The 15,300-nt window shown below is 42.0% G+C and overlaps 2 protein-coding genes across 4 annotated transcripts; one reads left to right on the forward strand and one right to left on the reverse strand.

Annotated features, from left to right (window-relative positions):
• Positions 1-1,176: 1,176 nt before the first annotated feature.
• On the reverse strand, positions 1,177-15,188 carry LOC135348605 (mediator of RNA polymerase II transcription subunit 16-like). Of its 3 annotated transcripts, XM_064546876.1 has the most exons (19): positions 14,998-15,188; positions 14,865-14,921; positions 13,502-13,610; positions 13,041-13,136; positions 7,967-8,198; positions 6,740-6,883; positions 6,585-6,650; positions 5,944-6,282; positions 5,661-5,804; positions 5,397-5,510; positions 5,123-5,234; positions 4,658-4,791; positions 4,471-4,554; positions 4,231-4,337; positions 3,984-4,080; positions 3,209-3,292; positions 2,994-3,065; positions 2,652-2,901; positions 1,177-1,480 (listed from the first exon to the last, which is right to left on the reverse strand). In XM_064546876.1, the coding sequence occupies exons 1-19, from the start codon at positions 15,123-15,125 to the stop codon at positions 1,318-1,320; spliced, it is 2,532 nt and encodes an 843-aa protein (XP_064402946.1). In that variant the 5' UTR covers positions 15,126-15,188; the 3' UTR covers positions 1,177-1,317. The 3 variants fall into 3 exon arrangements, with proteins under 3 accessions (XP_064402946.1, XP_064402949.1, XP_064402948.1); XM_064546879.1 differs by lacking the exons at positions 13,502-13,610; positions 14,865-14,921; positions 14,998-15,188 and having other exon boundaries at positions 12,965-13,094; XM_064546878.1 differs by lacking the exons at positions 13,041-13,136; positions 13,502-13,610; positions 14,865-14,921; positions 14,998-15,188 and adding an exon at positions 8,788-8,921.
• Positions 8,931-12,843, forward strand: LOC135348603 (uncharacterized). The gene has a single exon (XM_064546874.1). It carries the CDS (start codon positions 8,931-8,933, stop codon positions 12,606-12,608), a length of 3,678 nt encoding a protein of 1,225 aa, XP_064402944.1. The 3' UTR covers positions 12,609-12,843.
• Positions 15,189-15,300: the final 112 nt, after the last annotated feature.

Consider the following 15,300-nt stretch of genomic DNA (forward strand, 5'->3'; position numbering starts at 1 on the left):
CTGATATTGAGACGCATGTTGGGGAAGTGGTGGGCTGAATTTTCTTGAATTTATACACTTGTTTTGGTTAAACAAGAGTACATTTGTTGTCTCTACGCATGTCTGGCACATTGCTTGAGTGCATTAATTAAGAGTTCATATTACTGTAAACGTGCACCACTTCTATAATAATATTATATGTCATGTCATTATTTGGTAATTAATACTAATTGATGTCCATGCATGGCAAAAAGTACCTTAAGCTTCACACAGATAACGTTCTACATGTACTGATCATGAGTGTGTGTATACACGCTGCATTACTGTGCTGAACGCCACTTCTATAATTATGTTGTAATCAATACTAACATGGCAAAAAGTACCTTCACATGCACAGACAAGGTTCTCACATGTACACGTACACTGATGTGCTTTTGCTTTAACAAGAGCAATCATACATGCATAGTCTGTCGAAATTGGGGGTATTTTCATGTTTCAACTACTGACTCAGCTATAGACTGTAAACACTATATAGTATATTGAGTATCTAAAAGCCAGTTTCAACCATGCATGCATACCAAGTTCATTGGGTAATCCATTAACATCGATGTCCATGACAAAAAGGTTTACTGCACAAGAAATGTAATTAGAATCTACAATGTATAAACTTTATACACTGACAGAAGTGCATTAACACCTGCATGTGTCCAAGAACTAACTGCATGCATGCATGAGTCATTGTTTTACTGTTTTATAACTGTTAGACTCTATATATAGATCTAGTATGTTTGTATATTTCATGTTCAGAATCACTTTAATGAGTAAAAAAAAGGATTCGTTTCACGAAATTGCCTTTTGGGCACCAGATCGAACCATGCATGCATGCCTTTAGCTATATATAGTCTCATGAATCAGCTGAGAGGAGCAGCTGATTCACGAGACTATAATAGCCCAGTACCTATAGGGGACTTAGAGTTGTACAGGTCTAACCCTCACATACATTAACCCCCATGTTGTACTATATATAGGGGCTACCATGCAGTGGATTATACCAAGCCTAAAGGTAAGGAGATTAGATCATGTGATTGGTCTAATCCTCACCTATCCCACGTATGCCAGGGGGCATGGGGCATTAGTTTGACAAGAGTGCATAATTATAGTTTGATAATCTTTACTGCCAAGAAAAGGGTCATGAAACAAAGAATTCAATCCTGATGAGATCAACTTGCAACTCTTGCATGCTGAAAAAGAACATTCATTGTCAATGAGCTTGTGCCAAAAAAGTATAATTCATGAATAATAAAGAGCCTTGTAATCCAGCTATAATACGTATATAGGTCATGTTCGTGAGCCGTTATGCAGTGTCCATGGTGCCCCACAGAGACAGCTGTTGCTCCATCCGCTCCTCCAGTACTGGACAGGGTTGGAGGTCAGACCACTAGACGAGAGAGAGGTCTGATCACTTTGCAAGCCCTCAGGCGACACTGTCCAACTCCGACACCTGCAAATGTGTACTACACTCAATGTATAAAACAACCCTCAACAAAGCTTAAGGCTCTGTATACATGCAGTGTAATGACCAAAACATTGTTCCCTAAAGCCTCCATTATTACCAGAGGAGGAATGCCAGTGTCAAAAGGTTGTTAATTAAAACACTACGTGGCCTTATGTTTTACATGTAAAACTGAGTTCACCCTCATGCCCCTGGGTTTATAGCTTGATCCTTTTTATAATCGCGCCCCAGTTTGAGAGAAGAGATCTAGATTTTATTGCAACCTTTGACCTTTTATTTTGAAGATAATGGAAAATTAGTCTTCTGCGGTTATAGGGTATACATTCTGATGTACTGGCTTGCTGCACTGGATAGATCTACGTATAATAGTAAAGGCAAATAAACAACAGAAGTGCTAGCTGCTATAGCAAAGGTCAAGAACCCAGAACAAGTTAACCTTTCAATATTAAATGTGACCCTATATTGACCCTGGCATTCCTCCTCTGCATTATTACGGTGGCCCAGAGAGTTCACAAGAGAATGATTGGCCTTTGTTAGAGGACAGTACAAGTGACCGTTGCTATAGTGGCCAGTATACACTAGTAGAGAGTACGATTAACCTTCGCTAGTGGAGAGCTAATTTTTTCTAGTAAAAGATCACCTTTTAGCTAGAGATATTTACCTAGGTACGTAGGGGGCGCTGACCTTATATTTAACTGTTGCTAATTTTTATAGAGCGACAGCATGCAGGCACAACACTAGCTACTGTAACAGTTCATGAGCTTGTTTGTGTGCTGATGTTTGTTCCTATCTATAAGTTGATTTACATGTATATAGTTGTAGGTTTAATTACAATGATTCCTACCTAAGGCTGTTGGGTGAACTTTCAAAAATAGTCAACCCTACTAGCGAAGGTAAACTGTCTACTATCGAAGGTCAATCGCGTACTGTCCACTAGCAAAGGACAATCGTACTCTTGTGAACTCTCTGGGCCACCGTATACATTATAGAGGGGTCCCACTGTAAGCAACAGGATAAATACACACACATTAAAGGTAATATTTGACACAGAGCATACATGTACATGCCAGAATCAACTCATACCCGAACAAAACAAAAACCCATTATTTCAAGTCTGGTTATGCAAAGATAATTATTATGCACACACACAAACACACACCTGCTACATTGCTTGAGTTTGGTGTTCTGCACTACGGCTTTGGTCAGCCCTCCTCCATGAACAATGTCCTTTTGGCCCTCCAAGAAGCAATCCCTCCATGGCGGAGAGAGACCCTTGGGCACCACTAGTGTCAGGGGGGAGTAGGGATCCAGGGAGCTGTAATGTGACTGGACGCTGGGTCTGATACGACAGGGTTTTCCCCTAATGAAGGACTCGGGCAGCTCAGCAGCTGTCAGACCACTTATGAAACCTGTAGATGAACATTAAGGTGTATGCAATAATACAGACAATACATTTAGTACGGTGGTGTTTACTTGTTAATAGTAAGAAGTTGTCCTTTACCTTGCAGCTGAGCAGCTTTGCTCAGTGAGAGAAGGTTGAGATGTAAGATAGTCGGAATGTTGGTGGAGATGTCTAGAGGGAGAAGTAAACACAGTTAAAGCCATATTGATAAATATAGTTACTTCATTCTAGCAGCTAGTAAGTTGACAGTAACTTGTTCGGAAGTTTGGGCCAGCAAAAGGGTGCATGTACAGAGAAGGTATGTGTCTACTCACCTTTGAGCAGCTCATCAGAGAGAGGTGTGGAGGGGGAGTCGAGGTAGACGGTGAGGACCTTGAACAGAAGAGACAGAGCACCATCTGTGAAGAGGGGGAGGAGAAGTTCGTGAAAGTAATTGACAGGTAGGTACGTATGGGCTAATGGCTTTTCCACAAAACAATTAAAGACCAATAACTAGTATACTGCATGAACTGCACATGCACCATACATTATATAAAAACCAAATAACCAGTTGAGTAGTTATGCCTCGGTGCGCATGCGCAAGCGAGGTATATGGTAGTGTGTGTGTGTGTGTGTGTGTGTGTGTAGACTGCTACAGCTGCTAAGGATCAACGACAATCAAGTAAGAGTTTCTACAGGCTTCTAGTCATGTTTTTCTGGATATAATTCGTGGATTTGCAATATAGCCACTGCAGCTTTTCAGAAGAGTGCGTAGCAAAACTTGTCCATAGAGTGTTGCTACTCTACTTAGTATTTAGCTCTGCACTAGAATGCTAGCTATTGGTAGCTGCAAGAGTGAGAAGAGAGCTGCAAGGCTCTACTGGTGGAGCCATTCTTGGACTTTTGGCATTGATGGTTTTTGACAACAATCATAGTTGATCATTACCCACTCCTTGAGTTTCTCTGCAGCAAAATTAATGCAAAAATGTTCATCATGATATAATGTGTGTATAGCTAAAATAGCTATAGTACAGCTGTATGTAGCTTTGACACTTTCACCTCGGCATCAGCACCCGCGGTACTTTTATTCTACAAGTAGTATAGGCTCACCTGTGACCGGTAGAATGGGTTGAGGTAGTGCCCTGTTCCAGAGGTAAACCAACACCAGGCTCTGTCTCAATAGCCTCAGGGAGAGGTCATCGGGGACCTGTGTGGTGATGGAGGGACAGTATTGGGTTAATAGTGCAAGGGGGACACTGAAACTGATTGTATACGCTCCTATACTTTACTGCAATCTCTCTCAGTAGGCTATAAGAACATTGTACATTTGTATATAAATGCACTTTACGTGACTTACAACAGGCTTTGATTCATCCTTTGCTGCAGCAGCAGCCAAGATGGCCACCAATTTAATGGCTAGGTCCACAACCCAGTGACAGTGGCCTTGGAGGTGAGCAGACACGTCTAGACATACAATAATTAATGGGTGCGTCATGTCATTCATTTTACAAGAATCTAAAATGACCAAACACATAAAGCAGCTACATAGATACATTTTTTATTTCTATACCTACAGTATATACAACTGTACATGTACCTTGAGGAATTATAAAATCCTTTGGATCCAGTTCGTTGACTATCTCTTCGATCTTATTCTCACTGGAATTTTCGTCACACACATCTACGAGAAGGGGAGAATGAAAGGGTAACTGTGCATGCACTATTACCACACCCACCATATCCCTTGGTACCATACCCATCCCATCCCATCTACCATTTCATACCGTCTATCATTTCCCCCGCCCCACGCTCCTCGTCTCGGAAGGTGGGCAGACAGAGAGAGAGCAGGGTCGTAGTGGCATTCAACCGTGACATCCGACGATATGACAGTGCTGCTAGGAGACCATCAGCCTTAGAGCTGAGGGGAGGCAACAATAGAAGAGAGAAGGATAATGGGCAATGCACTATACATGTATTCCTAAACAAAGTTAAACATGTGCATGCATACATTTTTAAAGTGTACAAACAACTTTATGTCTGCATCGTAAACACTGCATTCTAAAAGCACAAACTAGTCATAATTATTGTTCACTTGTAGTTGTCTAGTGAATGTACCAGTGCCGGTCAAGGTCAATCACAAGGCATTACATGTGTGGAGCTGCTCACATGCACCCGAGTAATCTCCCTCCCCTAATATACTTTGTCTACATGCAGATACTCTAGCTTGTCACAACATTAGTCTGTCTGACCTGTGCAGGAGAGCGGAGGTGGAGTAGAACTGCTGTAAGAGACGACTCTGGGACGAGTTGTTGTTGAAGTCACCAGAGAAATGGTCAAACACTTGGTCAACAAATCCGACTCCTGATTGTGTGTGTACATGTGACTAGGATAAAATAATGAACTGCACTAACCGTATGTACATAGCTATGAAAACACAACACACTTCGATAAGTAAGCATAATTATTGGGTACACAATCTCTATCACATGTTTGGTGAGGGAAGGTCACATATAAATGGTGTACCTTGCTCCTGCTCCAGTCTGCTACAAGTGACGGCAAGGTCCCAGGGGGTATGGCCACTGACGAGGGACAGAGAGAGGAGACGAGAGCAGCGGGGGACCACTGGGACAGAGGAGTCTGACGAGGGAGAGGTGAGAAGTGCGATCATCAATTACAAAAAACCGTATGCCACGTACTAAGGAATGATAATCCTCCATGTATATATAAAATAATAAGCTATCGATTTGGTAAACCTACAAATGTACATGTACTAGTGAACTTGTGAACCTTTGAGTCCGAGAATGAGCCTGCCAGTGTGATAGAGGAGTACAGTGCTGCCACGGGCAACAGCCATACAGCAGGCATTTGGGGAGAGCGTTACCAGGCAACCATGACTGGAATCTGATTGGTCCAACTTCCTTCGCTTAGCAACTGTAAGCAATGCGATAAATTAGACGCAACACTATATCATTTTGTGGGGAGCTTAGATTAGTATTATTTACTACTGGATAATCTATAGGGGGGAAGGGGGAGTACACAATGATAGTCATTAACAAAGATCATAGCATACCTGGAGTGTCAGAGTCACCAGGTACCTGCCACGCCCCCTTTTCCGTCAGCAGTTCCTTGCAAGACCCTCGACTGTAAAGGGTGACCTCCCCACCCACGGTTCCACACCCCACTACCTCCACAGGCCACCCAGCCCCCTCCTTCATCACATAATCATCTCCAAACACTAGCAACTCGCTCATTTTGTTCTCAGTGGCAGTCGGATCATGTGACCCGAGACAGAGGGCGGAGCCTGTGAGACTGTGTATGGGGTGGGCGGAACTGTACGATCCGTCGCGGCGAGACTGATAAGACCCTGATCGAGTGATGTCCTTCACAGACCACTTGTACAGACGACTGCCTGTGTGTGTGTGTGTGTGTGTGTGTGTGTGGGGTGCGGGGGAGTGTGTGTGTGTGTGTGTCCGGGGGGTGTGCACGCCGTGTCTGTGTGTGTGTGTGGGGGGGTATAGAGTAAGAAGTCGTAATTAGGTAAGGTATCATAATTATGTATGTATAAGTTTAGCCTCCTCTACAGGGATCGAGGACCAAGCAATTAAAAGAGAAGAAATGGGTGTGGGGACGAGGTATTATGTAATTTCTAGGACTTTCTTGTTAAGCTGATAGCTACTAATACGAAGACATGAGAGTACCACTTTGGCTCACTGTTGTAACAGAGGTGAACTTCACAGCCGTCAGAGAGGGGCAACATCAGCATACTCGTGATCTGCTCTGCATGGGGGAGGGGGTAGGACGGAAACTTAATCGTGACATTTCTGGGAGTACAAAGACCGTGTGTGTGTGTGTGTGTGTGTGCTCACCTGACTGACTGCTCATCTGATGTAGCTCCGTGGCTAGGGAGGCGGAGAGAGAGAACTCACTGCCCCCCCAAGCCAACCCCACACTCACTGAGAACACCTTCACCTGACCACTCTCGTACCCCACACTACACAGGATCGTACCCGCTGGGAGGGAGGCAACAAAGAGTGGGAGTAGATACGAGTGTAGGGTCAATAATGTATGTACTGTACACTCTTTTAGCTTGCTAGACATTTTGCTTTTACTGTAATGCATTCATTAATGCAGCAAGAATTGGTATACATAATACATAGGCTAATGTAAGTAAACACACTTGAACTATACTCATTCCAAACACAAACACATACACACTGTAACCTCAGGCATACTGTACATGTACAACACATACACACTGTAACCTCAGGTATACTGTACATGTACAACACATACACACTGTAACCTCAGGTATACTGTACATGTACAACACATACACACTGTAACCTCAGGTATACTGTACATGTACAACACATACACACTGTAGCCTCAGTACATGTACAACACATACACACTGTAGCCTCAGGTATACTGTACATGTACAACACATACACACTGTAGCCTCAGGTATACTGTACATGTACAACACATACACACTGTCGCCTCAGTACATGTACAACACATACACACTGTAGCCTCAGGTATACTGTACATGTACAACACATACACACTGTAGCCTCAGGTATACTGTACATGTACAACACATACACACTGTAGCCTCAGGTATACTGTACATGTACAACACATACACACTGTAGCCTCAGGTATACTGTACATGTACAACACATACACACTGTAGCCTCAGGTATACTGTACATGTACAACACATACACACTGTAGCCTCAGGTATACTGTACATGTACAACACATACACACTGTCGCCTCAGTACATGTACAACACATACACACTGTAGCCTCAGGTATACTGTACATGTACAACACATACACACTGTAGCCTCAGGTATACTGTACATGTACAACACATACACACTGTAGCCTCAGGTATACTGTACATGTACAACACATACACACTGTAGCCTCAGGTATACTGTACATGTACAACACATACACACTGTAGCCTCAGGTATACTGTACATGTACAACACATACACACTGTAGCCTCAGGTATACTGTACATGTACAACACAGCTATAGCCAATCATATTTTGCAGGCAAAGTGTGTCAACAACACTCACTCTGAGTGACATGTGACCTCGCTATGGTAACAGTGCCGCTGGAGGGAAGCTGTACTTGTGCCGAGAGCTCTGCCCCTTCCCCTAGATGTGGGAGACTGGTAGAGTCCACTCTCACACAGCCATGACTGGTGATAGAGATAAATCCAGTGCCGAGAAGCATCCTCAGATGAGGGGAGAAGGGTTGGACCTCCATCACCTCCGACCATTCTGTCTTGGAATGGTGGATCGTCACCTGACGGGGGGGGAATTGTCATCTAGTTTGTTAAGGCATCAAATACGTAGTTAGTACAGAGTGCATATAGATACAATGTACAAGGTATAACATGCATTTAAATTGTTGTGGATACAACTTTTACTTTCTAATAATGATAAGAAACTCTGTTAAATACATGATTCTTTGGAATACATGCTAATGTACCGGTAAAAAATTAAATGACAGTTGCAATAGTATGCAAATACGTGCGTGTGAAAACGCCATAATTTCACAATAATTATTCCCACTTCAGATTACACAACATTGGCATTATACTATCAATCAAGTTGCACAATTGCAATTAAATAACTCGGAAATCTGACTCCAAGATCTACTTTAACCCATTAGGCACCCATTACCAATGAACACAATAAAACTGAAAGTGGTAATTCCCATAAGAATGATAACACATGACAGTGCACTAAAAATATCTCAAAGGCATTGGAGCATAACTCCAATAAAAGGAATGTACGGAGACTAAAGTCTGCATGCCATACAAGGCTTGAAGCTACGTGCATATAAACTGTACTGCACACAAAGAGAGCTACTTTAAGAAACAGTGCTATACCACCATTCAAGATGAGGAAGCTCCAAGTCATCTTACTGCTGACTCTCCACATCAGCTTGTCAACCTCAACAGACCAGCTGCTCTGCATAATGCCTGACTGCAACACCACCACTGCATGCAACACCACCACTGCATGCCCCAACATGCCCTGTTCCTCCCTCAATGTTGTCCACTCTATCAATTCTTCCATGACACTTCTGTTCCAAGAGGGCACCCACGTACTAACGAAGGACATAATCTTGACTGGCCTGGAGAATGTTTCTTTGATGGCTTACCAAGGAGCTATGGTAACAATACAGTGTGGACCACAGGTTAGGCTGTTATTTCAGGATATGGCTAATCTGACTATCGATGGGATCGAATTCATTGAGTGTGGAGCGCATAATAATGCATCAGGAATTACATTCAGCAACCTAACTGGGAGTATAGCAAATATTCGAGTTACAAACAGTTTTTCTGGAGCTGTGAATGTAAGCAACAGTTCGATTAACTTTATAAATATCACAATCGATAACAACAGGATAAACTCCACAAGTACAACAAGCTTCAGTGCAATGAAAGTCATAAATTCTAACATAGAATTTGCTGGTACTACTCTCATAGCAGGAAATGAAATCTTGCAGGACAATGAGATGGAACTCACATGTGGGATAGGCACGTATGAGTACACTGTCATTACCAGTGAAACATTCTCTTGTATCAACAGCACAGTGACAGTGACTGGTACACTAACAGTCAGTAACAACACCAGTCCATCAGGGACAATGAACTTTGAGAACAGCAACTTTCAAGCAAATGGAGTCAGCAATTTCAATCATAACACAGTATGCCTACACGGAGCCTTGTCTCTAATACAATCAAATGCAACATTCTATGGAGAAACTAACTTTCTAAATAACAATGGCAGTCTTCAGTATTACCCGGGGCTTATACCAGTGGGGGCCGTTTCGCTAAGGGACAGCATCTTACTCATGAACGGTAGCATCGATTTCTCTGGTAACCAAGGTGACATTGCTACTATAGAAGCTTATACCTCGAGCATAAACATTCATGGAAGCTTAATGAACAGCCAAAACTACGCAACGTACTCGGGGACAATGTTAAGAGCAAACACTAACATGACCGTAAGTGGTAACATAACTTTCAGAGACAACAATCAAATCAACTCTCTCCTACGAGCAGAATCAAGCAACTTTACTAGCTTTGGTGATATCTACTTCACAAAGAACTTTGGCTACCCACCATGTCATGGACTAAATTCCTTTTTTAGTTTTAATGGAGTTACAACTTTCAAGAATAACCCGGGAGTAGCGAGGGTTTTTGATACTACGATGACATTTAAGGGAAATTCAACTTTCAGTGAGAACAATGTCCGAGACTTCACAGTGGGTGGAGCAATCTCTCTGATAGACAACAGTGAGCTTAATTTGTATGGGTTCTATTTGTTTGAGAGAAATAGACTCGCAGATATTGAGGGAGGAGCAATTTACAGCGATAATGGCTACATCACATTCGAAGGACATGGGAGGTTTATAGAAAATGTAGCTAGAAGAGGTGGGGCACTGTACTTAAGGAACAACCAAAATATGCAGTTAGAGGCACAAACAATACTGGAATTTATTGGTAACTCGGCAACCGAAGGGGGTGCTATTTTCGTCTACAGTTCAGTGACGAGCATTGACTGTATAATTACAACGGACAGAGAAGATGATTGCTTTGTTGACTTTAACACAGAGGAGGGCAACCAATCAATGACATTCGAAAACAATGATTCAACAAAAGGAGGGAGCATACTACATGTAAAGTTTGTGGAAGAGGTCGATTTAGTACACCAAAAAATAAACTCCTCAACTTTAAATACATTTTCCCGTCTCCCTACAAATGGAAACAGTCAACCTTTGATAGCTTCAGACTCTTTTCAACTTTGCTTCTGTGATAATGATCTGAACACTTGTAACACTACAGAGAGGCAAATCGTTGTAAGCAGAGGAGAGAAGATAACAGTGAGAATTAAAGCCATTAGTTTAATTCAGAACAAGGCCATGCACATACGCAGCTATCTACAATCTTCAGCTGATTTTAGGCACCAATCACTGGATGGTGACATACAGCATTTAGAGGAAGGCTGCACAGACTTGGAGTATAGAGTGAAATCTACTGGCTCCGAAGAGTACATTACTATATGTGCAGACATATCGTGTGAGGAAGTCTCAGACGTTAAATTAGTTTTGCATTTGATATTCGAAGACTGCCCATTGGGATTTGCCATGAATTCAAATAGAACAGAATGTATCTGTGATCAAACCATACTCATGCATTCAACTGAAAAATGCAACATTGATTCAAGAACGATAACTAAAACCGATCAAAACTTTTGGATTGGAGAACAAGATAAGGACACAAATAAAAGCATGATTTTCTACAAGAATTGCCCGTTGGATTATTGCACAGCTCCACCAGTCGAAGTGCATCCATCACTACCAGACACACAATGTAGGAATAACCGATCGGGAGTTCTATGTGGAGGATGCAAAGAAAGCACAAGCCTTGTTCTAGGAGCCTCAAAGTGTGGAGAATGCTCAACCAACTACAACATATTTCTAATCATCCTCTTTGCAATACTCGGAATATTACTAGTAGCTTTCCTATTTCTAACTCAATTGACGGTCAGCAGTGGTACTATCCATGGACTAATCCTATACGCTAGTATCATGAACGCTAACTCAGCTATATTTGGATTACAAGACGTACGAGTGATAACCGTATTTCTAGAGGGGCTAAACTTGAATTTTGGAATCGAAACATGCTTCTACATGGGATTGAATCAATTACAATACACAGGATGGCAATTTGTGTTCCCGATATACCTATGGCTACTGGTAGGCCTGGTGATTGCAGTTTGCCATTTTTCTGTGAGGGCCTCAAGATTTTTCAGCAATACCAATCCAGTGGCAGTTCTCGCTACCGTCATATTTCTATCCTATACAAAGCTGCTACAGAACGTAATTATCATTCTTTCAGCTGCCCAACCTGACTACCCAGCCAATGCAACACAACCGGTATGGATTTACGATGGCAACGTGGTTTTTGGACAGGGAGGTCATGCCGTACTGATTGCTGTAGGGCTATTTGCACTGATACTACTCTTCCTCCCTTACACATTTGTACTCTTATTTGCAAAACAATTGGAGAAAAATCGACATGTTTCAAGGCTACTCAATCGACTGAGGCTAACACCATTCATACAAGCATACCAGGCACCCTACAAATCAGGTAGCCGGTATTGGGTGGGGCTCTGTCTATTCCTAAGGTTGGTCCTACTGGTTACCATAGGAACAAGTGGAAACGAGAGCATTAGTCTCCTAGCAACGAGTTCGGTTTGTATACTCATAGTTAGTATAATCGGAATAAGTGGGGGAATATACACCAAGCGATGGCTCGATGCATTAGAGATATCATACATCTTAAACTTAGGCTTGCTCACCGTGACAACCTATCATCTAAAACTCACGTACCAGCCAAACGAAAGAATGATTAGGAAGCACGTGATTGGATACATTTCTATAACCGTTTCCCTCATAACATTTATCGGTGTTGTCACAAAGCAGTGTTACACTCGACTAATGAAGACACAGCAGTTCATGAAAGCAAAGGACAAGCTCATAAGGAAGAGGAGCATGGACACAGAGCTAACAGATTTTGACAAGCCCAAGCAAAACAATTCGAGGAAGGTGAGTGTAGTGACCTCAACAGAAATGGTGTTCACAGACGATAATTTACTGATGGAACTACGAGAACCGATGTTGGACTACATCTCCTGATTTAAACTAACTGAGCCGATTAAACTTTGAAATTATCAGTGAAAGTATTTATGCATGTATTTAAACACAATTCATACTAGTAGTACACATGTAATCACGCATTCATACAGTGTAACCTGTCTATTGTGGTCACCCTATATAAACATTGAATTTACTCTTATAAGCATACTCTCTGTATATTAAGCTACATGTACGTGTCAATAATAACATTTACGGAATCTCTTAATTGAATACAGTTTCACACAATTACTCAGTTGTCTAAAGACACACAAAGAATTAAACTATCACACGACCTGATGTCAAACTATCACACAAAGTAGAGAAATGGTTATGAGATAAGCAGGTCATTGACTCACCATTGGTCTAGAGTCCAGCCACCCCACATGCACAACGTCCCCCACAATGTTATGAGATAAGTAGTCATTGGCTCACCATTGGTCTAGAGTCCAGCCACCCCACATGCACAACGTCCCCTACAGAGCTACTCTCCACCTTGTTGGCACACACCCAGCTGTTGATGCAGTTGCTCTGGAGATAGAGAAAGAGGAGATACAATTAAACCTGTTTCGTATTCTGGGGTCATGCAGAGAAAGTTTGGGTAGCATAAAACGGCTCAATACGTAATACGATAAGTTAATACTATCAAAGTCAGCTCAAGAGGAGAGACCAGGGCAAACAACGCTGTGTGAACTGGTATACAGGAAAGAAGCACATTTACAGTGCATTGTATGAGCGCCCACACTTCTAAAATGGTACTCCAGAATGAGCATAAAATAATGATTCTAGATTGTGCATATCTACTTAATACTTCCGCTCCATAAGAGTTACAGAAATTTCTTAAATACTTTGTAATTTAAAAGCTCAGAAAGATAGTTCAATTTAGGAAAATATACCTTCATTCTCCATACTCTGATGCTGCCATCTTGACTGAGAGCAAGCAGTCTAGTGCCGTCCGTAGACCAAGACACACTCACCACTACTGTCTTGTAGTCACTGGCAACGCTACAGACGAAGAACACACAATCGAGGTGGGAAAAAGAAGGACATTATTAGATAGGGCAAAATGAGCCTGTACAGAATGAGATAATACTTCAATATACACCATGGCAATCGGCAGTGCATATTGAAATATACATGTAGCGAAGCAAGGCTTCACTCGAGATTTTGGCGGTGGACGACGACGGCGGACTAGTGGCTCTGATTTCTCCAGACTGAAACAGTTTACTTTAAAGTTGGAGGACTAGACACTTTAGCTCAGTTCTATACCTCGGAGGACATTTTTCAAGCGTTCTGGTCATAAGCTAGATAATATAGTTCTGACGATTCATGACATTTCGATCATTACCATAGGTAATGTTGCCGGCTTCCGGTCAGCTAACTCTGACACACCCCAACATCATTGAATGTGATAAATACACACTCCTATATTAGTTGGGCGGAGTCCAACCAACGCTGCGCTCTGGGTTGGGTATCAGTACACGTAGCAGTTTTGTTCCACCGGTACTTGAGACAGAGTATGAATATTGTTTAATTTTAAGTGGCTGACAACCGCATGGCTCAGGGGTGCGATATAAAGAAATCAATTAACTATTTGGATGGCTATTCTAGCTGACTGGATCTAGCTATAGTTGTTTTGGAATTCAAGAAAGACCTCAGACTCTTAGAGAAAGTAGAAGAATACTGTAGCCTGTAATATAAGATTTAGTACAGGCAGAAATAAACTTTTTCATAATAGTTAATTAGACATCTAGCACAAGGAGAGGTACAGCCAGCTATAAGACTACCCCAAGGCTTGAGAAGCTTTTCGAAGACCAAAGAAGGCATACATAACACAGGTTTTGTCCAAACTAATGATCTAATCTTATTGCATATTGGTAGCACAACAAAACTTAAACAAAGACAAGTCCTTTTAATTAATTAATACATAATTATACTGTTCAAGCTTCATTCATAGATGCTAAGATAGACTATGCTTCTTTTCTAGTAGCCTAGATATCCAGCAGGAGCTGTTTCTGCATTCTCCAGAGAAATACAGTGTCCCAGCTTGCCTTGTCAGCTAAATTGAGCTGTAAGGTTTCCCACTTGAACGCAGCAATCTGATTGGGCTGCAAATTTCTTGCAGTGGGAACAAAACTGCTACATGTACTGATACCCAACCATGAGCGAAGCGTTGGTTGGACTCCGCCCAACTACTCCTATATATCCCTTATCAATTATTGTATGTGAGTGTTTGCAGTGTGTACGTGTGTGGCTTACGTATGAAACTCCCAGGGTCTGTTCGGATCAAATACCAGTAGCTGATGAGTGATCGCTCTGCAAAAAACAAGCAATTTCATATTAAGTATAATTATTTTAAATTAATCTACGTATAATTATATCATGAATATACCCGTCGAAATTCTTGGCCACAAATCCCTCCATCTGAGCAGACACACTTAGGGCTATGAGGTTCATCCGTGACCACGATATACAATGCACACTCCCAAGGGGGACACTAGTCCGATAGAGCAGCTCCATCTTGCAAAGCTAGCTAGATAGTAGTGTTTATTGGGGTCAGAGTTTAACTCAGGGGTTGTAGGTTTGCTGAATCAGCAGTAAATTATTGAATGTTACCACACCTTCTCGCCTTTTTTTGTTGCCTCCCGAGAGATCTGGCCTAGGTCTGCATGAGCAAAGCCATCTCTCTCACCAG

This window comes from Halichondria panicea, chromosome 15, assembly GCF_963675165.1.
Source record: "Halichondria panicea chromosome 15, odHalPani1.1, whole genome shotgun sequence".
In the NCBI taxonomy this organism is placed as follows: Eukaryota; Metazoa; Porifera; class Demospongiae; order Suberitida; family Halichondriidae; genus Halichondria; species Halichondria panicea.

Excerpts from the sequence above, each read along its gene's own strand:
- LOC135348605 (XM_064546876.1), bottom strand. The coding sequence starts at position 15,125 with ATGGAGCTGCTCTATCGGACTAGTGTCCCCCTTGGGAGTGTGCATTGT. Across the intron at positions 5,805-5,943 it reads TGGTGACTCTGACACTCCAG|TTGCTAAGCGAAGGAAGTTG; the intron begins GTATGCTATGAT and ends CATTGCTTACAG. Across the intron at positions 2,902-2,993 it reads CAAAGCTGCTCAGCTGCAAG|GTTTCATAAGTGGTCTGACA; the intron begins GTAAAGGACAAC and ends GTTCATCTACAG.
- LOC135348603 (XM_064546874.1), top strand. The coding sequence starts at position 8,931 with ATGCCCTGTTCCTCCCTCAATGTTGTCCACTCTATCAATTCTTCCATG.